This window comes from Ursus americanus, chromosome 11 (assembly GCF_024610735.1).
Source record: "Ursus americanus isolate L20-20 chromosome 11, mUrsAme1.1.p, whole genome shotgun sequence".
Taxonomy (NCBI): Eukaryota; Metazoa; Chordata; class Mammalia; order Carnivora; family Ursidae; genus Ursus; species Ursus americanus.
The window spans coordinates 12,524,908-12,550,642 of NC_142137.1; the positions used below are offsets into that span (position 1 = coordinate 12,524,908).

The 25,735-nt window shown below is 34.3% G+C and overlaps 1 protein-coding gene across 5 annotated transcripts in view; it reads right to left on the reverse strand.

The window, feature by feature from the left end:
• Positions 1–584: 584 nt before the first annotated feature.
• EPHA7 (EPH receptor A7) overlaps positions 585–25,735 on the reverse strand; it is a 160,026-nt gene continuing 134,875 nt past the window's right edge. For 2 of the 5 annotated variants that reach the window (XM_045807049.2, XM_045807047.2), the window contains exons 8-17: positions 20,923–21,031; positions 20,214–20,269; positions 16,182–16,295; positions 15,134–15,319; positions 14,461–14,522; positions 12,597–12,806; positions 11,737–11,886; positions 4,852–5,045; positions 3,740–3,895; positions 585–1,978 (exon numbers count right to left, since the gene is read on the reverse strand). In XM_045807049.2, coding sequence (XP_045663005.1) covers positions 1,864–1,978; positions 3,740–3,895; positions 4,852–5,045; positions 11,737–11,886; positions 12,597–12,806; positions 14,461–14,522; positions 15,134–15,319; positions 16,182–16,295; positions 20,214–20,269; positions 20,923–21,031 — 1,352 coding nt within the window. In that variant the 3' untranslated portion in view covers positions 585–1,863. Of the gene's footprint in view, positions 1,979–3,739; positions 3,896–4,851; positions 5,046–11,736; positions 11,887–12,596; positions 12,807–14,460; positions 14,523–15,133; positions 15,320–16,181; positions 16,308–17,297; positions 17,612–20,213; positions 20,270–20,922; positions 21,032–25,735 lie in introns of those variants that run through there. The other 3 variants (XM_045807048.2, XM_045807046.2, XM_045807050.2) reach the window with 2 other exon arrangements.

Consider the following 25,735-nt stretch of genomic DNA (forward strand, 5'->3'; position numbering starts at 1 on the left):
CAATCGAAAAATAAATTAAAATATCAAATAACACTGTACAGTGATTTAAAAGGAAAAAAAAAAGGGTGGGGAGGGGTTTGGGAAGCAATCCATTTGAGTTTTTCTATAGCCATCTTTGGTCCTAAATGTGGGAAAACACATTATGTAGCACTGAAAATACCTGTTCTTTTGTGATGCTCTGCAAGTAAAATAGAAAAATATAGTGCATTTTCAATGTATTCAGAGCCCACTACAGAGAAATGTGTGTACAAAACAAGACAGTATAAATAAAATTTACAAGTTTTACAAAGGAACATTTACAGGTTTTTGTTTCTGTTGTTTGCTTGTGGATGCCCACATTATCAAACAAGACCAATTATGACCGATCCCTGGGATCTTTCTCTATTAAAATCATTATAAACAGCCCAATTCTCTTTGGAAGTACAACAGTTCAATTCTGGGGTAGTTCATGATTTTCGTAACTTTGAAAGCATTACTCACAATATGTATACATTCCTGAAATATCTATAAAGACACATTTAATTATTGCTTATGAAATTCTAACACAGTAATCAAATAATATGGTTTAATAAATAAAGCTTAAAAAAAAAAAAAAAAACAAAAGCCAGATCCTTCACCTCTTCCTTACGCGGTAAAAAGAGTTCTTTCATTTAATAAGCTTCTGACATCAGCGTTCACAAATAAAAGGCTTTTTAAAAACTGCAAGGGTGATATTCTGTGCAGCTGATTTGTTTTTGAAAGGTGAAAAATGTGAACTGCCCCTTTTCTCCTGCTTCAGAGTTCTAATATAAAACTGACTTCTTTCTTGTCGTGTTTGGACTGCATGAAACAGAACAGGATATAAAATATACATCAACTATTTCTCCTAAATTTCCTAATGTCTCGATATTGAAAAAATCTCGATGTGCTAGGATTAAAGTTTAGATAACACTGGATAGTTCTTGCTCTCAGAGACTTGCCTTCACCAACACTTTAGATGAAGTGCCTCAATTTTTTTATAGTCATAAACCTACAATTTGCATTTTTTTAATTAAATTCTGTCTAGTAAAATCACTCTATAAACAATCTGTTAAAAGTGCCTTATAGTATTTATGGATCATTATTGCTTTTTTTCATTGAAAAGATAGTGTGTTGTCTGATCTTTACAAAAAAATTTCTTTTTAAAAAATACCAGAGCTCTTGGCAACTTGTATTTTCTTGACTACCTGCCAATTAGCAAATGATATCAAAACAGCACTGATTAAACAAAATAAAATGGCACAAAAAGGATACCAATGTTCTGACAGAGATATATCTTCAATCATGCTATGAGTTTTTTTTTTTTAATTTGAGATTCTTTCAAAGGTACCCAGTGTAGTAATGTGTCATAGATTTACACTAAAAAGGTCCAAAGCTATAAACAACTTTCTAAAACAAAGTCCTTATGAAGAATAAACACAAATGATTTTAAAAAGGAATCGTCTGAAATCACATATTTAAGGAAAATATTTCATTGATTTTAACAATAAGATCATGATTTTATTTGACAAATATATTCTTTCTTAAATTCTGTATGTACATTTTAAAAAGTCTATAAGATAAAAAGGAGGTTAGAGAGCTCAAGGTGTTTTGATGTTTTCAGGTAGTACTTTGTTTATTGTCACTGCTGTTTTCCTGGCCACCAGTGGTGGATACTAAATTCCCTTTTTATATATTCTGGTGGCACTTAGGAGTTCAAGTCTATAGGTGCTTCTTAAATCTTCTCTTCACTGTAGGAAGGACCCAGGGCATCAACTGTCTTCTAGCAGCATTCTTATGCATAAACCGAAGGCCAGTACTGTTCTCTCGCAGTCCATAATCTCCCCCACAAGGGAGAAAGGCTCATCACACTTGGATACCAGTTCCGTGTAAATGTAGCATTTGTGCTCTCATAGTCTGAATGCTGCTCATGATCTTCTTCTGATGGCCAACCAGTGTGATCCCTAAACTCATCACATCTCTGAAAAAGACAAATGCATTTTGTTAGTTACCTTACAAAGAATTTATTTGGTACTCAACTGTCATCAGCTCTTTAATTAAACCATCTGTTTATCTTAGGCAAACAGATCTTATCTGAGTGGTCTTGGGATTACAATCATATTCCTGCAGTGGGTCGGACTGGCAAACTTCATCAGAGTGCTGCTTCGCGAGAACCTAACAGCTCGGGCTCTCAATTTGCCATAAGTTATTTTTCAGCTGATCTGAATTCTGCATACGATATTATCAAAGTCTTAAAATTATTCTTAAGGGAAGACCAGGAAACGCTATTGGAAATGTACTCTTGAACCTAAGTGAAGTTTAAAATTTGTAATGGTTACAACAGGATACAGTACGAATGTAAGCATTTTGGGCTCTAGTAAATCAAGAATCTTCAACGATCACCAAAAGCTTTATACTGAGTTTCACTATTAAGGGGTAATTCTGAGCCTATTATTCGTTGTAGACACAAATCCAGCTCAGTTCGATCATTTGACTACATTTTAGAAAAAAATTACTTTCTAAAATGTGCAATACCTCTGTTTAATAGCTTAAATGTGACATCGACTAGCTGTGTCTTTGTACGTACTTTTACCTTTCCTAATAGCCGGGAAGATTGAGCTTAGGTATTCGCAAGCGGCTAAAATAGAGCAACAGTACGGTAGTGCAGTGGTTCACGGTAGCGGTCTAATAAGACTTTGAGGATCCTCGTTTTTCAGGGAAGGAGACTGCTTTGGAGAGATGAGGTGTCACTGTGCCAGCTCTTCCACGTGGTGAGTAGAAGGACACCACACGAGATAGCACACGCACACGTAACTTCACAGGGATGCCACTTCCTGACGTGCCAGGAAAGAGCAGCTGATTGCTGGCTTCTCAGCTGAAAAATGTGAAACCCTTTGCACAACACTACAGACGCTGGACCCACTAACAGGACCTTGAAAACTGTTTCCCATTTTCAAACACATGGACCGAGAGAAACGTCATTGCCCGTGAGAGTTATGTTGCAGCCAAAGAAGCTGAAGTTCGGAGATAATAAGTGGATTTCCTGAGACCACATAATCAGTGAGGGAGCCAGAAAGGAAAATTTAGCTCTTTTCACTTCCAGTTCACAGCAATTACAGAAGTTGTTTTATGAGGTCATTCTTCAAGTTAAAAAAAAATGAGTCAATCATACCCCTTCCAAAACATAAGCTGAACTCTTAGTTACAGTTAATTGAATTAAGCGCCCTTGGACCTCTTCAGAAAGTAATCCTATTGGATGTGATCATGCATTTGGTATTGGCTATGAAGCTTTGAGTTTTTAATGTCTTACAAACATGGTGAAAGAAATCCTCCTTTGCAATGGAGAAAGTTTCTTTAATGCATAGGCACCTAAATGATACAGTGGTTACGGAAAGTGGACGGCTCCCCGCGTGGCATTTAGAACACTGGCTACCGAGATAAATGAGCTACCGCTTTCTAGTTGAGTCAGTTTTGGGAAAATACTTATATTCTCTGAGCCTGTGCCTTGTTGTGTATAAAACTACTGACTGAAGAAAATTATTGCTGTGAGAGTTTAAAAACATGCTATAAGTTCAAAGGTCTAGTTAGCACAATACCTGGCAATAGAAGGCACTTATTAAAGAGATATTTTTCTCCCTGATTTTGTGGTTTACATCTCGTTAGTAAATGGCAGATGACCTGATGTATAAAGCTCGGATTATGTAATATATGCTTCAATAGAATTTTGAGAGTTTCAACTTACTCAATAGTCATCCTGGCCACTGATTCAAGGGAGTTGTAGCCAGCTGCTGTGAAGTTATCTTTGTACCTTTCCATCTTAATAGCTTGTAGCCATTCTCCAACTGAACAAAAGGTCGTGAAGTCAGGAGTGTTTTGATCCAAAAGAGGACTTATTGGCCTAGGTAAGAATGAAAACAGAAAAGCAATTTTTTTTTTCATGAACTACTAAGGAAAGAATGTCTTAGCCCATACAAAAATAAGGGTGTAAAGATAAAATTACATATTCTAATGGGTGTTACAGTAACAGATAAACAGACAAGTTAATACGAATTGAAGGTTGCCGGGTAACTACAAATTCCAAAATTTACATTTTATTTAGATTTGACAACCACCAGATGTGCCTTCCACACATTTTTAAAGTACAGCCCACAATATTTGTAGTCAGTCCATATTTATTTGTTCATTTGCTTCGCCAAGAGCAACTGGGAGTAAAGGAAGCCCATTTGACTGTGGACTAAGTTGTTCAGACCATGCGGTGCTACTGAGAACGTGTCTTCGCCACACTGATGGTGCCTGAGAGCGCCTGGTGAGTTCACACACCTCTGCAAGGACACGACGAGCATCCGGTTTTACCCAGTGGCTGGAGCCAAATGGTTTCTAGTGCTCCTCGCAACGGGGCGAGCCAAGCTCTTTCGTCGCGTACTGAGCTACTGTCATAAACTTTAACTTCCCACACTCATCTTACTAAATAGCTCAAAGCAAAGAAAATGCGACATGCAAAAAAGTAAGGTGATAGTAAGAAAGACCCACATAACAATAATACTGATTTGAAAATGTGAAATGCCACTTAATCACAAAATTCCAGTTTGGAAAGTCTTCTAAAAATGACAGCCAGTGATAACTGCTATAAGTTTTAAGAAAACCAAAAGGCAATAAGAATGGGTCTTGTTAAACACTAATTTAATTAAGGTAAGCCACCTGAAAAGAAAAAACAGAAACTTCTGTGAACATGTACATTTCACATCAGTTTATAGTTTAACACAAACGTCAACTTGCTGTTGGGTTAGGACTGAGGAGATAAACGGCTTGAGTATTTGAATGTCCCCCAGATTCCATTCCCTAGGTATTTCTTACCTACTACAAGTTCCCAAGGGTGTTTTCAGACTATTTGGGTTTCGAATCATTTTGTCTAGAATTCCAACTATCTGTTCAAATTTCGGCCTTTCCGCACGTTCCTTTTGCCAACAATCCAGCATCAACTGGTGAAGACCAGCTGGGCAGTCCATGGGTGCTGGTAAACGATAACCTTCTTCTATTGCTTTTATAACCTAATAGCCAAAAGGACATTAAAAATATTACTGATTGAGGTTCAATTATAATAACATGCATTGTCTAGTAGGCAAAGTGATTTATCTAGATAAGAGTGAAGCACCCTTTGAAGCTTTGCAAAAGACTTGCTTATTGTTTTCCTGAACACCCATGAACATTCAATGTGTTACTAAGGGGTGCATGAACAGCATGAGATCGTGATATTTCCTGGTTGATTCAGTAATTAGGAGCAGCAATTAAGGTCACCCAGGGTGCAATAGATGGAAAAATTTTCATGGCATCCCAGAGGTTTTGAAAAGAGAATATGTTATGAAACCATTTTACTTGCATATGGCTGTACATGTACATATATGTGTATGGATGTATGAATTCTTCAAGTTGTAAGAGGAAGGTCTGAGGTACCAGAATCGCCCCCCCCAAAGTTTCACTTTTTGCAGGGTTCAAATAACACTTTCATACAAGAAGATCTTAAAATACGTGAATATGCTTTGATAGAAAATATTACCAAGCACACTCTTATTTTAAATAATATGGAGCCTATCTACTTAGGAAAATGTATAGGGTTTTAATATATAGTGGTGTGCTGGAGGGGCACCTGGGTGGCTCAGTTGTTGAGCGTCTGCCTTCGGCTCAGGACGTGATCCCACTGTTCTTGGATCGAGCCCCACATTAGGCTCCTCCGCTGGGAGCCTGCTTCTTCCTCTCCCACTCCCCCTGCTTGTGTTCCCTCTCTCGCTGGCTGTCTCTATCTCTGTCAAATAAATAAATAAAATCTTAAAAAAAAAAAACAAGTGGTGTGCTGGATCGAGTAGTATACAGGTGGTTCATGAAGGTGACTGTACCACTTTCCAACTCCAAGTTTAGTGACCTCACACTGGCAGACTGAAATCAGCCTTGGGAAGGGGCCAGGCAAAGAGTTACACCCGGAAACTGGGAAAGGTTAGAAATTAGGGCTTTCCCACTCAGAGTGCTGGTTGTTCAACTTTTATCAGCACATCACTTTCTATTTATATCTAATAGCCGCCTGAGACACTGCAATAAGCTTTGAATGTTCATGAAAAATAAGTCTCCAAGGACATGGTCACATGGCAATCAAAAAGTCTGAAAGTTACTTATTCAGACTTGTTTCTTTTTCTTTATATGGAAAGCAAAAACGGATCTTAAAAATCAGAAATGGTTACAAATCAGAGCAGCACAGGAAAATAATTAAGAAGTCAAGCAACATAAATAAGGACTTGTAAAACATTAACATAATATCAAGGGGGATTAACAGATCCTTTTTGATACTGACTGACATAATAGCAGTAGAAATGCTTAAAAAAAAAAAAAACCTCTGGAAAAAAACAACGGTAACCTTGAGTTTTTGAAGAAAATAAAGCCAAATGTAGGCAGACAAAAAGATGGCTTTAAGAAATGTTGATTAACTTAATACTTGTAGGGAAACATATCCCTAAGATGCTTGTTGACATTCAAGAATAGCACATTAAAATGTAAAAGGTTGCCGATTGGGACGAATAAAATAGCTGGCATCAACAATTTTTACAGAAAATCCTTCGTATAAGACAAGAAAAAAAAGTATGCTTTAAAAAAATCTACACTTTACGAAAAATCAATGCAAGTTGATAAAATTTTAAAGGTAAATAGATTAACTTAATTATAGTAATTTTGGAAAAGTACTGTAAGATAAAATCCTCAGGTGAAATTCTCCCGATTACTACGTTGTACTTGCTACACATCAGTTTACTTGTACTCCAGAAAGCTGGCTTAAGTTATTTAAATGGTGGCTTAAGTTGTGAATAAGTAAATCGACAACCTCTAAAAATTTATATATTCAAAATGACCAAATAATAAACAATCGGGAGGCATTTTTTTTTAATTGGGAAAAGAGTGGCTTTTGTTAGATTTGAGGTTGCCTGTATTTGAACATAAGCAGTATCTTTCTGATTTGACAGGACTCCACTCCCCTGCTCATAACATGAGTGCAGTCCTTATTTTGCAGTGTGTTTCTAACCTATGTCCCTGCTTGTTGTTTGTCTTCAGATATGCAGAAAGGAACAATGAACCTAGAGTGATCTTTCCATTTATCTTGTCCTGTAAATAATCTTTAAAAATGCAAATCTAGGGGTGTCTGGATGGCTCAGTCCGTGGAGCATGAGACTCTTGATCTCGGGGTTGTAAATTCAAGCCCCACGTTGGGTGTAGCGATTACTTAAAAATAAAATAAAAATTAATAAAATGTAAATCTAAATCTTATCATGATCCTCCTGACATTAATACTCTTCAGCAGCTCTCCAAGCCTTCATAAAAACATATATTCTTAAGTCTTTGTGCCAATGAACATAGTACTATTAAATGACTCTTACAAGAATGAGTTAATGAACCCTCTGTGGTTTGTCTGCGTTATAGGAATTTCATGATTCCTATTATTATAGCAGAGAAACATTTATTTCAGCACAAAATGAAACTTCGGCTTTCAAAGATAGAGTGGTTTACAAATTCTTTAAAGAAGAGCAGCTAAAGATAGCATTTAAAATAAGAGATGCTCTGGACGGGGAATGGAATTTGGGACCCTAAATTTCCCATCAGGAATCCTGCACCTACCTCTCGGAGCACTAGAGAGAATTGAGGTTCTACAGTTTTTATTTGGTTAGCTGCATTTTATTTCCTGTTGGGAAAGTAAAAAGCACTTTCTGCAAATAGTTATACATTCTTGGAAACAACAAGGCACACAGGTAATATGGTTGAACCTACACTTCTTAGAGCATTATGTAATTATTCACAAAATTCATTTAAGACATCTTCTTATGAAACTACCAGAAACCCCTTGGACCCAGATCTATCCTTAACATTTTAATAAAAGTCAAAGAAAACAGAAAAACTTTAAGCAATTTCTAATTCTAGATAGGTCCCAGATTAGTAGGAAGTGACTTTGGTAAATGACATTTATATAGGGAGCACTTCTTTGGTATATACTGTGAAGAAATACTTAGAAATAAAAACAAAAGTTACTTGCTGCAAAGTGTTTCAGTATTATTATAGTAGGATCATTGTAATTAAGAGAAAAAGGAATACAGAAAAACCCCATGATAATGGGCCTGTAATAACTCAAAATGGGATCGAACATGATTGACTTCTGCTCTTTGCTCATGCTCATTTCCATTCCATTAACCTCACAGTAATATATGACCCACATTTTATGCAACTCAATATTTTGGACCACACATATGGGATTATGGCAAAGTTTCACCAAAAAAAAAACCCCATAATTTTGTTTCTATCATAATATAAAAAATACAAAGTCATAAATCAGTGGTGACTTTTAAAAGGAAAAACAGGGCTCACAATTTAACAGAGTAAATTTAGTTAAAGGGTAGTATATTTTTGAAGCTCTTAAAATGTCTTTTAATGAACCATTTTAATAATTTAACTTTATGGAAACTTAATTGTTTTTATCATCCTTATGACTACTTATAAGTTAAACTAACAATGTATTGGTCTAGCTTAAAGTGAGAAGAAATGACTTTGTTGAGGACTATAAACAGAAAAATATATAATCTATATAAAGAATTTCAAAATTTCAAAATTGGAGGGTAAAAGTTTTATTTGAACTAATTAAGACACACATTTAATGAAAAATAGCTACTGTGAATGCCAACTAAGCATATTTTCAATTTCTGTAATATTCATTATTTTCGACTGAATCTATATAAAGATTTTTGTTTGAAAGGCCATTACAGAAAGGGCCAAACATCTGCAGATTTTTAAGAATGAAAATCAGAAATTTATTTGGGAAGCTCACCCTCAATTTTAATAGCAAATAACTAAATTCTAACTGCTCCCATTACAGTGAAAATTCAAGAAAGTTATAAGTACACAGAAATACAGTAAGAATCCATTCAAGTTCTAATCAAGTGATAACCTGTTTGGATTTGGGGATCATCAGACACATGCAAACTCTCTTTTCCCAAGATTTTCTTGCTCACTGCCTTGCCCACCATGCAAATAAAGCCTTCTGGAAACTATCTACCTTACTGACTTCTACAATACCTATGGTCTGTTCAGAGTGATCACAGAAACCTCCCGTTATTCAGCATTCAGCCTGGAATTTTGTGGACTTGCTTAAAACATAACGATCAATTTACATGTTGTTTCTCACGGTGTCTTATGAAAAGTCTTAAAATCCAAGGCATTTGGAATTTGAAGACTTTCTAAAATCCTCGGCAAATTCCTAGCAACTAAATTGGAACAATGTTAATTAATTCACTTAATAAATAAATCTAAACTAATTAAAAGTAATATCTAGTTAGACCTGTTGAAAGTAAACTTCCCAGAAAACACAACCTATTTGCACATACGCAAAATTTCCATATGCATTGGGGGTTGTCAGATCTCTTAAGTTTCTCCATGAACTCCTACCAGAGACTTAAAGTAAAAAACCTTTTATCTAGAGAATTTTTTGCCAGAATGAAATTCATTATTTTGAATTATTCATTTTTTTCACCATTTGTATTTTGAAACTTAAACATGTAATTACTCAAATAGCACTTTAACAACATAAGTATAAAATAATGAGTATTATCCTATAAGAGGAATATTAATATAAATTTCACTATAAAAACAATTGTGTAGGTAATCTCCTACTATTACAGAAACTATTGTCTGAATTTATAATTCAAACCTTCAAAATTACAAAAAAGAGGAAAGATAGCGCTAAACGTTCTAGGTCAGAAGTAAATGTCCCTGTAGACATAATTTCATTTGATCAAGAAAAATATTTATTAATTCTTGATACACTAATTATATATTTTTGACATTTTGTTTTCAGGAAAAAAGAATATTTAAGGAATTCTAAAAATTAAAATTGAAGATTTTTTTTCTTCTTTAACCATTTCTATTATTTGTTTTTTGGAAGTTAAGTGAACTTTGAATTTAAGTCATCTTATATTCCTGTCATTCCTTTTATGTTTGAATCTAGTACAGAAGGAAGGTGTCAAAAGAAATGAAACTCCACTGAGTGTCTAGGGAATGTAAATATTTCTCTTTCTCTGCCCCAAGGATTTGTTTGCCCACATTTTGACAGTCCATGAAATCTTTGACACTGAGTCCTGTCAAATATTAACAACTTTGCCTCTGCCAAACGGACTCATCATTTAGACTTTTATCTTTGAAAAACCAAAAGCAAAACCAAAACCAAAAAAAAAGTTTCATGTCATCTCTCAGTTCAAAACACTAAAACATTTAGATGACTTAAACGGTCCACCTCTTCAGGCTGTGAACTTTTCAGTTAATTCAGAAACTTGTTCAACCTTACCAACAAACGATCTGACTTAAGTTGTCAAAAAATAACTATTTACAAGTTTTAGGAATTTGATACGGTAAATTCTAACAATAAACCCCCAATACTGATTTGATAGAACAATGCTTGCAACCTTGTTTTGAAAAATAACTCAATTTTAACTTTAGTGAGCTTCTATTGCTGTCCATGTTTATATAATACTTCAAGAATTCACTATTCCAGTTTGCTGGTCACATCCTTCTTTTAAATGGCAGTACAGACTTTCCTCAAGCACCACTTACTTCTTCACTCATCAAGAACATGCATTTATACCATTTCCAAACTCCTTCATAAAGCCTTTCATCAATTTGCCCCAACTTAATCTGCACATCAAATCACTAGCAATATGCACATCTCTGTTCTAGGACAGTGAGTCTATTTGGTTCATCTCTACACTTTGCTGAGCTTTTGCTTCTGGACTGTTCAGTGTGCCCCCTTGGTAAATTCTCTCAGTTATGAACCAAAGTCTTCTCAGAGCTCCAGTTCAAATCCAGGTACCTACCTACATTTTACACTTGCTCTACTTTTATCTAAATTTCACTCACATTTTCAGTACGTTGAACTATATGAATCTGTCAGTATTTGAAAGTTTCTGACCTAACCGAATGCCAATTTCATAAAATTCAACCTAATAGAAGCAAATATTCACTTGCACTTATGCTATATGGTCTTATAAATGGTCTCTTGGTGTGAGATGTATGCCCCCAAGAACTGCCATCACCTTCTTTTCTCAAAGGATAACAGCATGTTTTATGCTTTAGTGTGTATCCAGATGCATATTTAATTAAGTGCTAATTTTTCAGGAATTTCCAAAACTACTCCCATTGTGATTCCATTCTAAAATATCACTATGAAACACTTACCAATATATAACATCTAGTTTGTCTCATGAAATTAAAATTTAATCAAATCAACCAACAATAGATAGTTTAAACCTGTTTTCTCAGGACATTAAGAGCAAAAGAAAGATAAGCTTTGAAGACAAAAAAAAAACAAAACAAACAACCACAGCCTTCCTTCCCCTCCTCTCTGCAAATGACTCTTTTACTCATGTGACTTTCCCACTACAGCTGTGCAAGCACAACATCATTATCTTTATTAGGAGGACATCTCTTTTGTACGCTTCTGTTACATCAAGAGGATTAAAAAAAAAGAAGAGAAAAAGCAATTCTTCAAAACGAAATTAATTGAACCACTAATTTATGGTAATTTTTGTGGGAATAACTGTGGAAACTCAGCAATCATATTTTTCTAATTCTATAAAAGTTTCTTCTTATGAGCCATTACCTACATGTTCCAATAACAATGGATATTAACGTATGAAATCCTTTTTGTTTAACTAGCGTAACACCTACATCTTGATTCGACATGTCCCAATAAGGTCTTTCTCCATAAGACATAACTTCCCACATGACTATTCCATAACTCCATACATCACTGGCTGATGTGAATTTCCGGTATTGGATGGCTTCAGGTGCAGTCCACCTTACTGGAATTTTTCCACCCTGTTATAAAAAGAAATTGAAATTTTAAATATGCATAATAATTTATAAATCATTTATAGCAGAACCATAAAGCTACAGTTAAACACTTGTATATTTGGGTAGCAGTTCAGCAGTATCCCACCTATCCACCTTGAATCTCTCTAAGTGTATTTAAACTTACCAATCTGTTTTTAAAAATGTCATTACAAGTTTTCACTTTTAAGGCAACTCAATTTAATGGGCCCTTTGGTGATCTTAGGGCAAGAGTCTAGTCAAAAGACAATGACCAATAAGGCAACATAACTATTAAAGTGGAAGGAAATGTGGGCAATTTCACTAAATCCTCATATATTTTCCTTTTTTTCTAATCTCACAAAAGTTGTAAGAATTTGCATAGTTAATAATCTTTTAAAATCTTTGTTTAAAATGAGATTATATTTCTCTGCTACAATTATGAAAGCTAGCAACTAGATGTTATGGTATAAAACTGTATTATGCACATGAACACCTTGTTAATAAGACAAGCATGTTGCCATTCTGATCTCACTTCTTCTCTTAGTCTATACAGGGTGAAAAAGCAGCAATGATTCTTGCAAAAGGAAAAAACAGCAACAACAAAAAGCTGAGGTGAGTTTGCCTCTTTTCTACTGTTTAGTTTCATATTATGTCCTGTTTTCTTGGTAGGAAAACCTTTGGAAGACAAAGAGGTGCAGGAAGAGACTTTTTCTTACAGTTGTAGTATAGACAGCTTCTGGATCGTCCTCTATAACCCGGGACAGGCCGAAATCTGACACTTTACAAACAAGATTGCTGTTGACAAGAATATTGCGAGCCGCAAGGTCCCTGTGAACGTATCCCATGTCGGCCAAATATCTCATTCCAGCAGCAATTCCTCTCAGCATTCCTACTAACTGAATGACGGTAAATTGCCCATCGTGTTTCTACAGGAAGACAAGAACAAAAGTCCTTTACTGTACTTTCAAAGGGAAAAAATTGCTGTGAAAACTGTCTGCATACTAGTCATTTACTAGAGTATAATAAGATTTATTAACTAATTTTCTATATAATACAGACATTTGTGAAAAACAAAACAGGTGCTGATTCGACTGACCTTCCAATAATACAAAATTGAGTTTTGGTAATCAGTTATTTAGATTGATATGTTATTTGTACTGATTAAAAATAGTATCAGATTATGTGGGTCCAAAAGTATACACTGATTTTTGGGTCAAAGTTAGGCAATGGAGTATCTGAAAATATTATCCTTGACAACGAAGTGTTTTTTCCACCTGCTAAAAATTATACAATCTAGAAATATACAAAGGGATGAAGATTAAGATTTTTTTCTCCAGAAGATAAAAAAGGGAAAGGAGAAAGTTTTTGATTAAAGATGAAGAAAAACTATGAAGTAGAAAATGATTATCCTGGCTGATTTTGTTTTCATTTTATATTTTTCCTTGTTCTGCTGTTGGTGGGAACATTACTTGCAACAAAGATTCTCTAAAACAGATGCACTAGCAAATGGGATTGAGAGCTCTTTACAACCAGACTGGCCACCATCTATTTCTAAGCCATTTTTTTTAAATAAAGATTTTATTTATTTATTTGATAGAGACAGAGAGCACAAGTAGGCAGAGTGGGAGGCAGAGGGAGAGGGAGAAGCAGGTTCCCCGCTGAGCAGACAGCCCAATGTAGGACTCTATCCCATGACCCTGCGATCATGACCCAAGCCAAAGGCAGAGGCTTAACGACTGAGCCATCCAGGCACCCCTCTAAGCCATTTTTAATTCACAGATTTCTCCAACTGAATCGTAAATATGTTGCATGAGGATATTGGTTTGAGTTGATAAACTTGCCAGGTGCTGCCTTATTCCAAAGAATTGAGAGTTATGCATATCACAAAGGTGCAGAAATAAAAATTTCTCTCAATCTTCTGATTGTTTATAATTTAAATTGAATGTATCATTCCAGATTACATATGATAAAACCGCATGTCCTCTTATTCTTTAGACTATATTCTCTTCAGCATTTGGAAAAATGTTAACAGGTGTTTACATTCTTAGGTGAAAAGTCTCAGAGCAAAAATATGTATGTTTATATATTTAGAATTTATTATAAAAATAATCACATATTATTAATTTTCAAAATGTTAGTAATTCTATTACATTCAGTGTTCACATAGTAATAAGACAGAAATGGTTCCAGAGAACAGAATTGGGATCATCATGTTAATACTGAATGGTTATCTCATTTTTTAGTCTTCTCTGTATTACCTCTTTGTACTGAAAAAGTAAAATGTTACTCTATAACATGTATTCAAATTAAAAGGCTTCTGGTAGGCATCCTTTGTATTTGAGGGAATATATTCATGAATACTATTGTTTAAACCACAATGTATCACTTACGTGCTCAAAAGGATTCTAGTTCAATCCAGACTAGGACTCTGATCTTTAATCTAATCTGCCTTTTTAAAGGCAATTTTCCGATCTGTTAAAGTTTATAATGTTTACGTTTTATACTGTAAAAAAAAACCAAGCAATTATAGTGGTAATATGGATAGTATATTTAGAATGAGAGGATAATTTTGTTTCTTACCCTGAGAAATGCATCAAGGGCTCCATTTTCCATGAATTCTATTACTATCATGACTGGTTTCCCTAAAATTAAAAAAAAAAAATACACACACACATATATATATACACATACATATATATATAAGAAAAAAAGCATTGCTTCAGGAACCATAACCTAAACTTCAGGCTTATTCCCATTCTCACCCTTGTGAGATATGTGGTGCTCTTCTGAAAGGCTGAATGTGTGAGCTGTGAGTGTTTCTAATGTCCCCAGTGCTGCTGCTGAACTCACAGTCATTAAATGTCTGTTTGGAAGACGGTTATGATTCACAAAATTAAACAACAAAGTCAGAGTGTTCTGACTCCTGCTCTATGAATGAAACTCAGAAAAAAAATGACACTTGATATAAAATGTAAAGACTAAAGTGTATCACTTTTATGGCTGTTGAAGCTGAATGAAGGTATCAGTCACTCCATCTGTCTATCAGATTTATTCTTTAACTCTCATCCTGCCTTCATTCATCCTGATTTTTTTCAGAGGTAGTAACATAAAAGAAGAAGTTAGTCCGTGATATACCAAGAAAAAACATTCATTTAGAATATGCAATATATTCATGACTTGGTTTTTTAATTAGGTACAAAATAACACTAATTTCTTACAGTCCATGTGATAAATGAAAGATATCAATATCTACCTCTTGTAACCACCCCTTCCAAATGGACAACATTTGGGTGGTCAAACTGCCCCATGATGCTTGCTTCACATAAAAAGTCTCTCCTTTGTTTTTCTGTGTAACCAACTTTGAGGGTTTTTATGGCTACTGCAACATCTCTTTTCCCTGGAAGTTTCAAACGACCACTGCAGACTTCTCCAAATTCTCCTGAAGTAATAGAATAGGCAGGTGTATTTTAATTTCAAAAATATTTTCTTCTTGCAAGGTAAATGCATAATTCTAAAAAACAATTTTAAGCTTTGCGAAACTATCTGTTACACAAGCTACTGTAATTTTTTAACTGGATTAATGCAAACTTCTTAAGAAAAAACATTTAGATTTGAAATATAGTATATAATGTACACTGATGATTAAATTTAGCATAAGGGCGCATTTGCAAATTCTGAACACTGTGATTGCTTTTACTGTTTGAGAAGCAAATATTTTTTAAAAACTTCAAAGTCTGGAATTCGTATGCACCATGACTGCTAAATTCAAGGGAGTTGAATCCAACATGTATAATTACTATGAAAATATGTTGTATACGTAGGAAATAATATTCCTTTAAATAATTCACACATATTAATTTTCTGCATGGAATTAAAAGGCTAACTGATACCCACGAATACATGAAAAAAAGATAAGCATGAAAGCCTGGCAAGAAGACGGTAAAACAAGTAAGAGGAAATGTATATTCCAGCAAAATTCGGGAACATTCTAATTAAAAAAAAAAAAATTACTAAGTCATTTCCTAAACAACAGGCCAGAACTATTAAGTAGCTGCCAGTAGAACGCTATCTTAAAAACCCAACAGAAGACAAAAGATACACAGATTCTCTGTGCCATATGCTTCTTTTTCCCTTTTTTTCCTTGAGCTCTCATAAACAAGTACAGCCTCATTGCTTCCAACAGTTCAGGTAAATGCAAAAGTTCTATACTTGAGGTATAATTATTTGCCTGTCATTATGATGTATGACTTTCGATCCTGGCTAAATGGAACAGCTGAACAAGGAAGCTACAACAGCCTTACCTGCACCAATCACACGCTCAATTTTAATACAGGAGGCATCTAGCTCCTTGGCGAATTGATGGACAGCTCTATTTGGGTCCTCATAGGTTTCAGGGTCAATGTAGGTTTTGGTGCCTGGAAATTTAACTGTAATGATGTAAGAAAGCATGACTGTGATGAAGCAACGCACTTATCGTGCAGTCAGCCCAGGAATTTCATTATGCAGAGTGCTCCTTGGAACAGTGAACTTGCTTCCACACCACCTGATTCACAGCAGTTTTAACAGACTACTTCAGTCTGTTGGCGTATAGGTATTATCTGCAAGCTTCTATAGGTAACATAGGATCCAGCTCATAGGTTACTAACTGAATTGCTTTTCCAGTAAATCAACAAAAGACATCACCAAAATTCTCTGACAGGACTCTTATCAGACTGGAGGTTTAATTAAATTCACTGCTATCATGGCATAGTTCAAGCCATAGTGAGGTTTGTAATGGACTTGGAAACACATTTGTAAATCTATCAGTCAGTCAATCAATCAAATTAATACACTGGGAAAAGAAGACATTTCATTTACAGGTAGCCTACTACACTGACAGCAATATTAAAAACATTTAGACATCTTACTTATTCTTTTGATTTATTTTCTTAAAGACCAACCACCGTTGACATATACATAAAATTAGTACAAGATGTGAGGGACCGCTATCACAGAATCAGAGAGAAATCTACTAAAGACACAGTTTCATCTTCACCTTGAAGGGCAGTAGAGGCCAGATGTACAAAATGCAGAGTAAAGTTAGAAAATTTACAATATTCCTGGGATCTGCTAACCATGTATGACAGCAATTTGAAAGAGGAATGGTTTATATGAACTTTCAATTATAAGGCTCTGGAAGGAGGTAGCCAATATGCCTCAGAAAAGGTAGTCAAAATTCAAACAACATAGATTCATCTTAAAAGTTAAAATCTTCTTAAAATGCACCCAGAAGCATGCAGGTAACAGATAATGCTAGGTCAACTTTAAATCAAATTCAATTACAATAATGTACTCCAAATCTAATCATTTGGTTAAAGACAAAGATAAGATAGATAGGCATATATTTGGTTATATTAATGCAATAAAAAGAATTACACTATATCCTCAAAAAAACTTTATTGTTTTTAACAAAGCCACTGAACAATCTTTTCATTAAATCTTACTATTGTGAGAACAATATATTTCTTTATGTATTACACTGCAGCCTAACTGTGCTTATGTCATCACATTAAATTAAAATTATATTTTTAAAAATAAACACATAACAAACAAAAAGAAGCAGAATGTCTAAAGAAAATGGGATTTAAAAATCTTGATTTATTCTGTAGTTGATTGTTTATCCAAAATTGATTGTCTTAAACAATTATTGTTGCAGTTTATAAAACTGACAGATGCTCATTTGTTACTAAAGCTGAACATGAAAAAAAAAAAACACAAGAAGAAAAGAGAGAGGGGATAGAAAGAGAAAAGAGAGAAGAAGGAGTACAGGGAAGAGGGGGGAAGAGAAAAAGAGAGAAGGGAAGAAAACAATAGGTTAACCTCCTAGATTGGCAGGCAGATGGAGAATGAGCCATCTTCTCCTTTTTTATTCTCTTTCTTTCTTTCGCTCTTTCATTGTTTTTCTGGTTTTGTTTTGTGATAAGGGAGCTAGATTGGAGGTAACCTTCTGCATCTCAAATGGGTCTCTGATGGTTCTTTATTCAAGCTGTCATAAAACATTTTGACAGGCCACAGCAATTTTGGCATAAAAACATGAAATACTGCCCAGCTTGGATTCAAAGACATTGTTAGAAGAAATGGTAGGAGGAAACAAAATGTAAATTGGAATTGCTTCACTAAACTTCTCCATTGTGTTTATGTCTTTAAATGTAGCACTTGGGGCCACGGAGAGTTGAGGGCGCCTGATACAAATGACTGGACATTCTATTAAATTCAGTGCTCTAAAAGCTAGTTAAATGGTTGCTTTCATGTTTCTGTAAAAATTCAATCTGGTGTCTTAGCACCTAAGAAAATTGTCTGTATACTAACGAAATAAAAGGACACCAACTTGTAAATAGCTGGTGACCATAGCTTTGTACTTTACGTATTTTACACACAGCTATAAAATCAAATAAAATGCCTGGTACTCATCAAATGACAAGAAAAGATATCTCTGTAAAAAAGGTGATTCGAAAATATCAAGCATTTACCAGGGTAGGATAGCGTTAAGTGCACTTTAGTTTTTCATTATTCATTTAAACATGGATGTTTTAAAATAGGAAAACATTAACAATTTCTGAATACTCTGGTTTGTTGCTTCTCTCAGTTTAAGAGTACAAGCTTTTTTGTATTTTAATATCTCATTTGCATTTCTCATGAGTGTTAAATATCTTAAAACCACCATTGATATTTTGTTTTGGAGATGAAAACTGTTTTTATATACCAAGTTTATCTTGTCTATGTCAGCAAGTAAGACATACAGCTCTATTTTTTTCTGATTACAAACTTGATGTCAAATGTAAAAAAAAGCAAATGGCATCAAAATATTAAAACCGAGTGATGACAATTTAGCATAAGGTGATACAACATGTTTCAGGTAAGCCGTATTTCAATTTACCTTCTGCATTAACCTGAAAGCTAAAAGCAAATAAGCTAAAACGTATTTGATAATTTGGGGATGTCTCAGATATACTCAATAAGGGAAAGAAAAGTGACATACTGATGAAGGTAAAATTAAATGATTCTGTCATCAAATTTTTCACAAAATGGGTAGAATTGGGCATTTTAGGAATTATAGATAACTCTTTTAGGTACATTTTAAACTAGATATAAAAGTTTAGGCAATCAAGTTTCGATTTACTCCTTCCCATTGGGGAAGTGTTACAAATACTCTCTCATGTTGTGAAAGAGAAAAAAAATGTAACCTCCATTTTTTCTGTGTATCTCTATAAACTGCCCATGGCACTCTCATCACTGATAATAATAGTAATGTTAATAACAGTGCTCACAATTTGTGTCTTTAAACCACACATTTTCTTGATTGATGTTTATACATTTTTGTGACTTTAGGACGGGTACATGACAATATCTTCTTAGATACTGACAAAGTAATTTGATAAATAACACAATGATCGATGTAATTCTTAGGCCAATTAGGAAATTTATCTATCCATGAGAAATTTTGGTAAAGATTATGCTACCAAGAAAAATAAATACAATTGTTTTTTAATATTTTTAAAGATTAACAATAAAAACAATGGGTTTGGATAAGAACATCATTAATTGTCCGAACTCAAATCATATGATCGTGAGGTTTTTACTTTGGCTACATGAAGTAATAACATTTATTTGCATAGCTCTCATTTGGTTCTTTTTCCTGGCTACCCACATTGCAACAGGAATAAGATTAATGCAGAGGGGCATCTCTTTTCTTTGGTTTCCGAAGATCTCTTCTGAATGTGATTTCTAAAATCAACTTTTAAGAATCCGGTAACCCAAATCCACAGAAAAACAGTGGAGGATTGAATCCTATTATTATGCAATCCATATTGGGGGAAATATCCATCCGATGGACAATGTACAGTAGCCTAAGCGAAAGAGGCTCTGCAGCTCTGTCTTTCATGGTAGCGTCACTCATTGGGTGGGAAAACAAGGCTCTGCCCTTCTACTTCTAAATGAATTCCTTAGCTGGAAGACAGGCCATGCAACTTTTAATGGATTTTTGTTAGAATGGTATGAAACACTGGGGCAAAGTTTGCAAAAGGAAAAATCGTGCCCTAAGAGCAGCTAAATATCCTGCAGTAATATTATAATTTCTTGTGAGAGATTACATTTCTCAAACTGTTTTATGTTTTTAAAATTCACATCATATGATTTTCATTCTAAATATCTTGTTCAAATGCTTTAAAGCAACATTTTGAGCTCATTACGTACTTCGAAGCATGAGACATTAGGAATTTATTCATGCCAATACTAACAACCAGGTGTCTGTATTAATTGGGGTGCATAATAATAAAGAAAAGCCAAACACTTACAATGAAAGTAAAGCTCTTCATCCCCTTCTTGGTCAGCTTTACTATAACCACAGTGCCTAGAAAAAAATCAGATTTGTGATGTCAATTAATGATCTTACTTTATATATTTAAAATTCAGTACAACATACCTTAATTCTTTGACAACATGCCAGTTAGAGCAATAAACAAAATACAAAAAAATTCCTGTCCATAGTTATGAACCCATTGATAATAATATAGTAACTCATATGACTAAAAACTGTACAGAGTATAAAGTCTTTGTGTGAGATAATGTAGAAGGAACATACTTCATTGATTTAGATTTATCAGTGAGTGAATATTTGCTTATACTTTTTTCTGAAAAACAACAGCAACAACAACAGATTTAAAATGGTCTCCACTGACCAGTAAACTAAACACGTACATCTTTCCCCAGCTATCTCCTATACTTATGATGAAAATCTAACTGAAAGTAACCAATAAAAGTACACCCAACAGAAATTATAACACTCATTGCTCTTAAACTAAAGGCAGTGAAAGATTAAGCTCACACTGTATTTTGACCTTGGGAGAGGGGAAATGTATTGACCTGTAACATCTCATACCAGACAAAGAGTGTTTGCATTTACTTTCTAACATTCTAATACACTAAATAGTAAGTAATAGGCTGACATAATTCTGAGAAATCAATACATTCTGTGTTAAAGATTAGAACAAATTTGTGTTTTACCTTCTTCCAATGATGAAGCCAAAGACCATGAACACCAAAATGATGGTCCCTGCCACTGCAACCACGGCAATTATAATAACAGGATTCTGTTCACTGGAGACGGCTGTTGCTGGAAAGAGAGAAAATAGGTTCAGAAACACTCAACACCATGTAAGAACTTGAGAGGGTAAACAAAATCTTATGAATAGGAGATACCTACGCTTTTTAATTCACCTCTAATTTTAAATGAATGCATTATATTGTAATAATATAAACTTAAACGCTTATTTTTTGCATTTTAAGGGCATGGTAAGGACAATACTTTCATCTACTTTATACTCCTCAGCTATAAAAGACACCTGTAAAATGCCTTATCGAATGGCTATCCCCTGCTTAGTTGCTGAAAACTTAGTTATGAATCAACAGAGAGAAATCTTTGATCTACAATTGTTATTAAATCTCCATTTTTCCCCCCAGGAAGGTATTTGATCTCCATGTCTCTTTTTCTGATATGTGAAAAAGGGAACAAAATATATACTCTGCATTTTTCAAAGCATCTTAAGTGCTTTATCTCTCATATTATCAATATAAAATAAAAATCACCATGGAATCATCGTAAATCATCTGATTTTATAATGCACCATAATTCAGGGAAAAGGTGAGTAGAAGTATTTGTACTAATTTGACAAAGTATGCTATCCACGCATTTGAGAGTTTAAGATTACAGAGGAGGTAAGCTATTTACAAAAAAGCAAACTTTCCGCAAGTACTTTAAAAAACATTTTAGCATTATCTAATTGCAGATACTTCCTGTACAAGGCTAAGTGATTCTTCTATGCTTATTAAGACAAGCCCAGTTGGACCTTTCTGAGAGTCTCTTGGGGAGCAGTATGTGTTTATGTGTCCTCTAAAGCAGGCCCTGATTCCGATTCTTCATCGAGTCACATGGCCTTCTCACTTCCATTTTTCCAAATTAGTAAAGTTCTACTTATATGATAACTCATAATTGTCATATTTTCCCCAGAGTATTATATTTCCAATACCAGTACAGATTTCATAAAACAATCAAAGGAGTGTAAAAACAATGAGAATGTGTATTTCAACAAATGATCCAGGTTGCAAATATCATTTAATATACAACATCAAACTAATACAGTTTGCTTATTGCTGAAACAATCCACAGCTGTAATCTTTAATATAAGGCAGGATGGAAAATACTACTCCTTCTTGGTGGTGGCGAGGGACTGGGTCTCCAGGGAAGTAAATTATACGTAGGCAGAGTATGTCTTGCCACAATAGGCAGCATCAAGTTTTTTCTGATTGGCCCTTCTCTATTTATCTATGTTCTCCTCTTGACAATTCATTTCTTAATTTTGTATACCTATGCTAAGCTAACTATAGACAGATCTTCTATTGAAAAACAGTGAAGTAGCTCCCGTGTAATAGACAGTTTCTGAACAAAGGTATTTACACTCTTGCTAATACGGCACCTGCTGATTTGCTCCCTGAGGGAGCAAGGCGGGGGGGAGGGTGGGAAAAACAAAACTTTCAGGCTTCAATTTCTGAATTGCAGCCTATTATTTTCAACAACAAAAAAGATTTCAAGTATTTTTGTTTTTTTGGTTTGGTTTGATTATTTTAAATTTGTATCTGTCTTTATATATATACACATATATATATAAATCTATATATGTATTTCTCTCTCGATATATATATTTAGATAGATATATATTCTTATATATATTATATATCTAGATGTTGAGGGAGAGAGAAAAAAGTACAGAGTAATTCTGTTCATGAGGGAGGAAAAAATTACACACGCACGAGTAGAAATTGTTTCCATTCAATCGCTGTGTCCCATGGGTCTAATTCTTTGCTTGTCTTGGGCTCAGTTCTGCCTTAGTGTCAGAAACAGAACTCCAATGAGAAAACTGAACTCAGGTGAATGATGATTAGAATTTGTGAATATTTATACGTTTTTATATATAGTCAGGGTTACACTTTAATCTTTCCAGAGTCAACATTTATGGTTAATATTTTCATCTACTTCATGGGTAATAAATTTTAAAAGTAATTCGTAAGTGCCATAATCATCACATCATGGTTTTAAAATTGTAAAAACAGTAGTATTGACTCTGAAGAGATGGGGATTTTAGGATATATGTGCAATGGAATAATCTGTTTAATTTCCCTTTTCAAACACTGCTCAAGGGACCTCTCTTTGGTGGCATGTTCACTTTTTCCCTCCTTCCAAGCACAGTGAATCGCTGTTTCCTGACACTCTGATAGCACTGGGTCACGCAGCCCCATGCTTAATTGTATGGCAGAATTTGTGTACAAGTTTCCTTCACTGTACAGAGCACGATTGTGTCATGTGTCTCTCTGCATCCCTAATTCTTAGTGAGTAACTCGTGCTAAGTCAGCAGTTCTCAAAGGGTGGTCTGGAAACCTAAGGGTCCCTCAAGAGCTTTCCTGGGGATCTGCAGGGTCAAAATTATTTTATATGATATGATGTTACTTGCCTTTTTTACTCTCATTTGCTCACAGGTGCACAGCTGAGTTTTCCAGAAGTTATATGACACGTGAAAACATCATTACTCTGACGGCACACAAAATGTGTGTTTGTGTGTGTTAAAGTTTTCTCAGTTTTCATTTCTAATGGTGAATATTCATAGATGTAATCCAAATAATCAAAATCTCTTTGGAGATCCTCAGTATTTTTTTAATAGAACAAAAGCTTGGGAGTAGCTGTGCTAAATAATAAATTAAAAGCTGACTTGAGACTTTCCATGTGCACTCTGTGTACTGTAGGTAATATTCAGAATACCACTGAGTTCAGTACTGCTATGCTAGCAATTAGGGTACCTGAGCTCATGCCAAGTCTCACAACTGGACATGGAAGAACTGAGATGTAAAACCAGAAACATGTCTCCTAGCACTGATTGACAGTGGTAATCTGTTCTATGTGGATGACTGTGAGGTCATCCTTGCTTATTTATTGAGTGCCTTCTATATGTCAAGCACTGATAATAGGAACTGGCAAGACAATAGCAAGGAAAAGACATATGGATCATTCCTTCACCAACTTTACATTCCAATGGAAGAGAATAGTCTGATGATAAAAATCATAAATTCTCTCTAATGCAAAAATCTAGTTTTAACATTCATTTCATGTGATCATTCCAGTTTACTACTGCATCTTATTCTCTTTGAACCTTAGATGCTTAATTTTTGAAATAATGAAAATAATATCTATGAATCTCAGGAATCAATAAAAAATAGTTTGGCCCAATATTCTCAACTTATGAAGTCAGCACAATGCACAAATTCATTTTGAAATTCAAACTTAGAGGTTTAACTGATAAAGAATGATTAGGTAAATGTGAGCTAACTAATGTGTCTAACTAGTTTAAGCTATTCATTCGAATATGATAAAACATCATTTAAGGTGTTTTATTATATGAGAAATCACAAAGTAGTATCTTGAGATCAGTCTAAATTGAAAACTACTAGAACACATCTGATAAAAGACCACTCAAATGTTCAAATGTTGAAATCTTAATGTACAACACTTTAATGTTTTTGTGGCCATTGAACTTAGATGTTCTCATTTTTAATCTTAGATACTCCATTTTAAGAAGATAATAAAGAATAATGGTGTTAAGTTTATCACACAAAATTATGTGACATTTTTCCAATTGATGTCTTTGTGTCTATAATTCTATATAAATGATTTATATTTCAAATTTATTTCAATGTATGTTTTATTATTTGAGGTTCTGAGAGTTACTGCTTAATTTAAAAACACTGCAAAATATTTTGAAAGAAGAATACGGTTAGCAAACTTGACAAGCATTTTCTAATCAAAGAATATTTGCCAATTTGCCTTTTAAAAGATCTGTGAAAATATTTTTTGAAGTCAAAATAACCGATAAAAATTGTACCAATTTAATTTACTTAAAAACTTTTTATTAAAAATTGAGGAAAGAAAAATCACATAATATTTTTTAGTTCACCTTTGTTTAGAATTGTGTGGGAAGATTACACTGGCAAGATGACAAGGTAACAGCTAGGTAAATCCTGTCCCTGAGCAGTAACATCAGGAGAAATCAAGAACCCCAAAATACAGAAATGCACCCTGATTCCTCAGCTAATGGAAGAACAACCAGCATAGTACTCAGGCTGCTCTGAACTTGCACTCTGACAGTAAACTGGGACACACATTCCCACATACATCTGCTTTTTTGTGGTACACTATAGACACATGCGTTTTTGTTATGTTCTGCGGAATTATAAAACAAACAAAATGATAAATGGGATTCAAGATCTGGTGACATTCTATTTTTAGGCTGAGTGGTTTATACAGAGATATTCATTTAATTATATTCTTAATATTTCATATATACTTTGAATATATTCTCTAGTATGCTTGGAACATGTTACAAAAGATGAAAAGAGATGATAAAAATAAATACAACTTTTACGATCTTCTCTCTGAACTGCAATTTTTGAAATTGTTGCTAAAACTCACGTAGCTTAAATTAACACTGATTCTTATAGATTGTCTTTCCCTGGCCCACCCTGTGTATATCTTGGCTTCATTTTGGGGTTTCTGTGAAGGAGCACCTTCAATGGACACAACCAGAGTAATGTTGTTTTGGGTTCTACAAAAACAGCAATACACAATTGAACAAGTCCTGTTTCTATTTCTGACTTCATCTTTTCCAAAAAAACAAAAACAAAAACCCAGCGTGTATTAAAGAGACTAATATAAATTATCGGATTCTCACACTGAGAAACAAAACAGCAAATTTTAAATTGTTACTCTGTATAA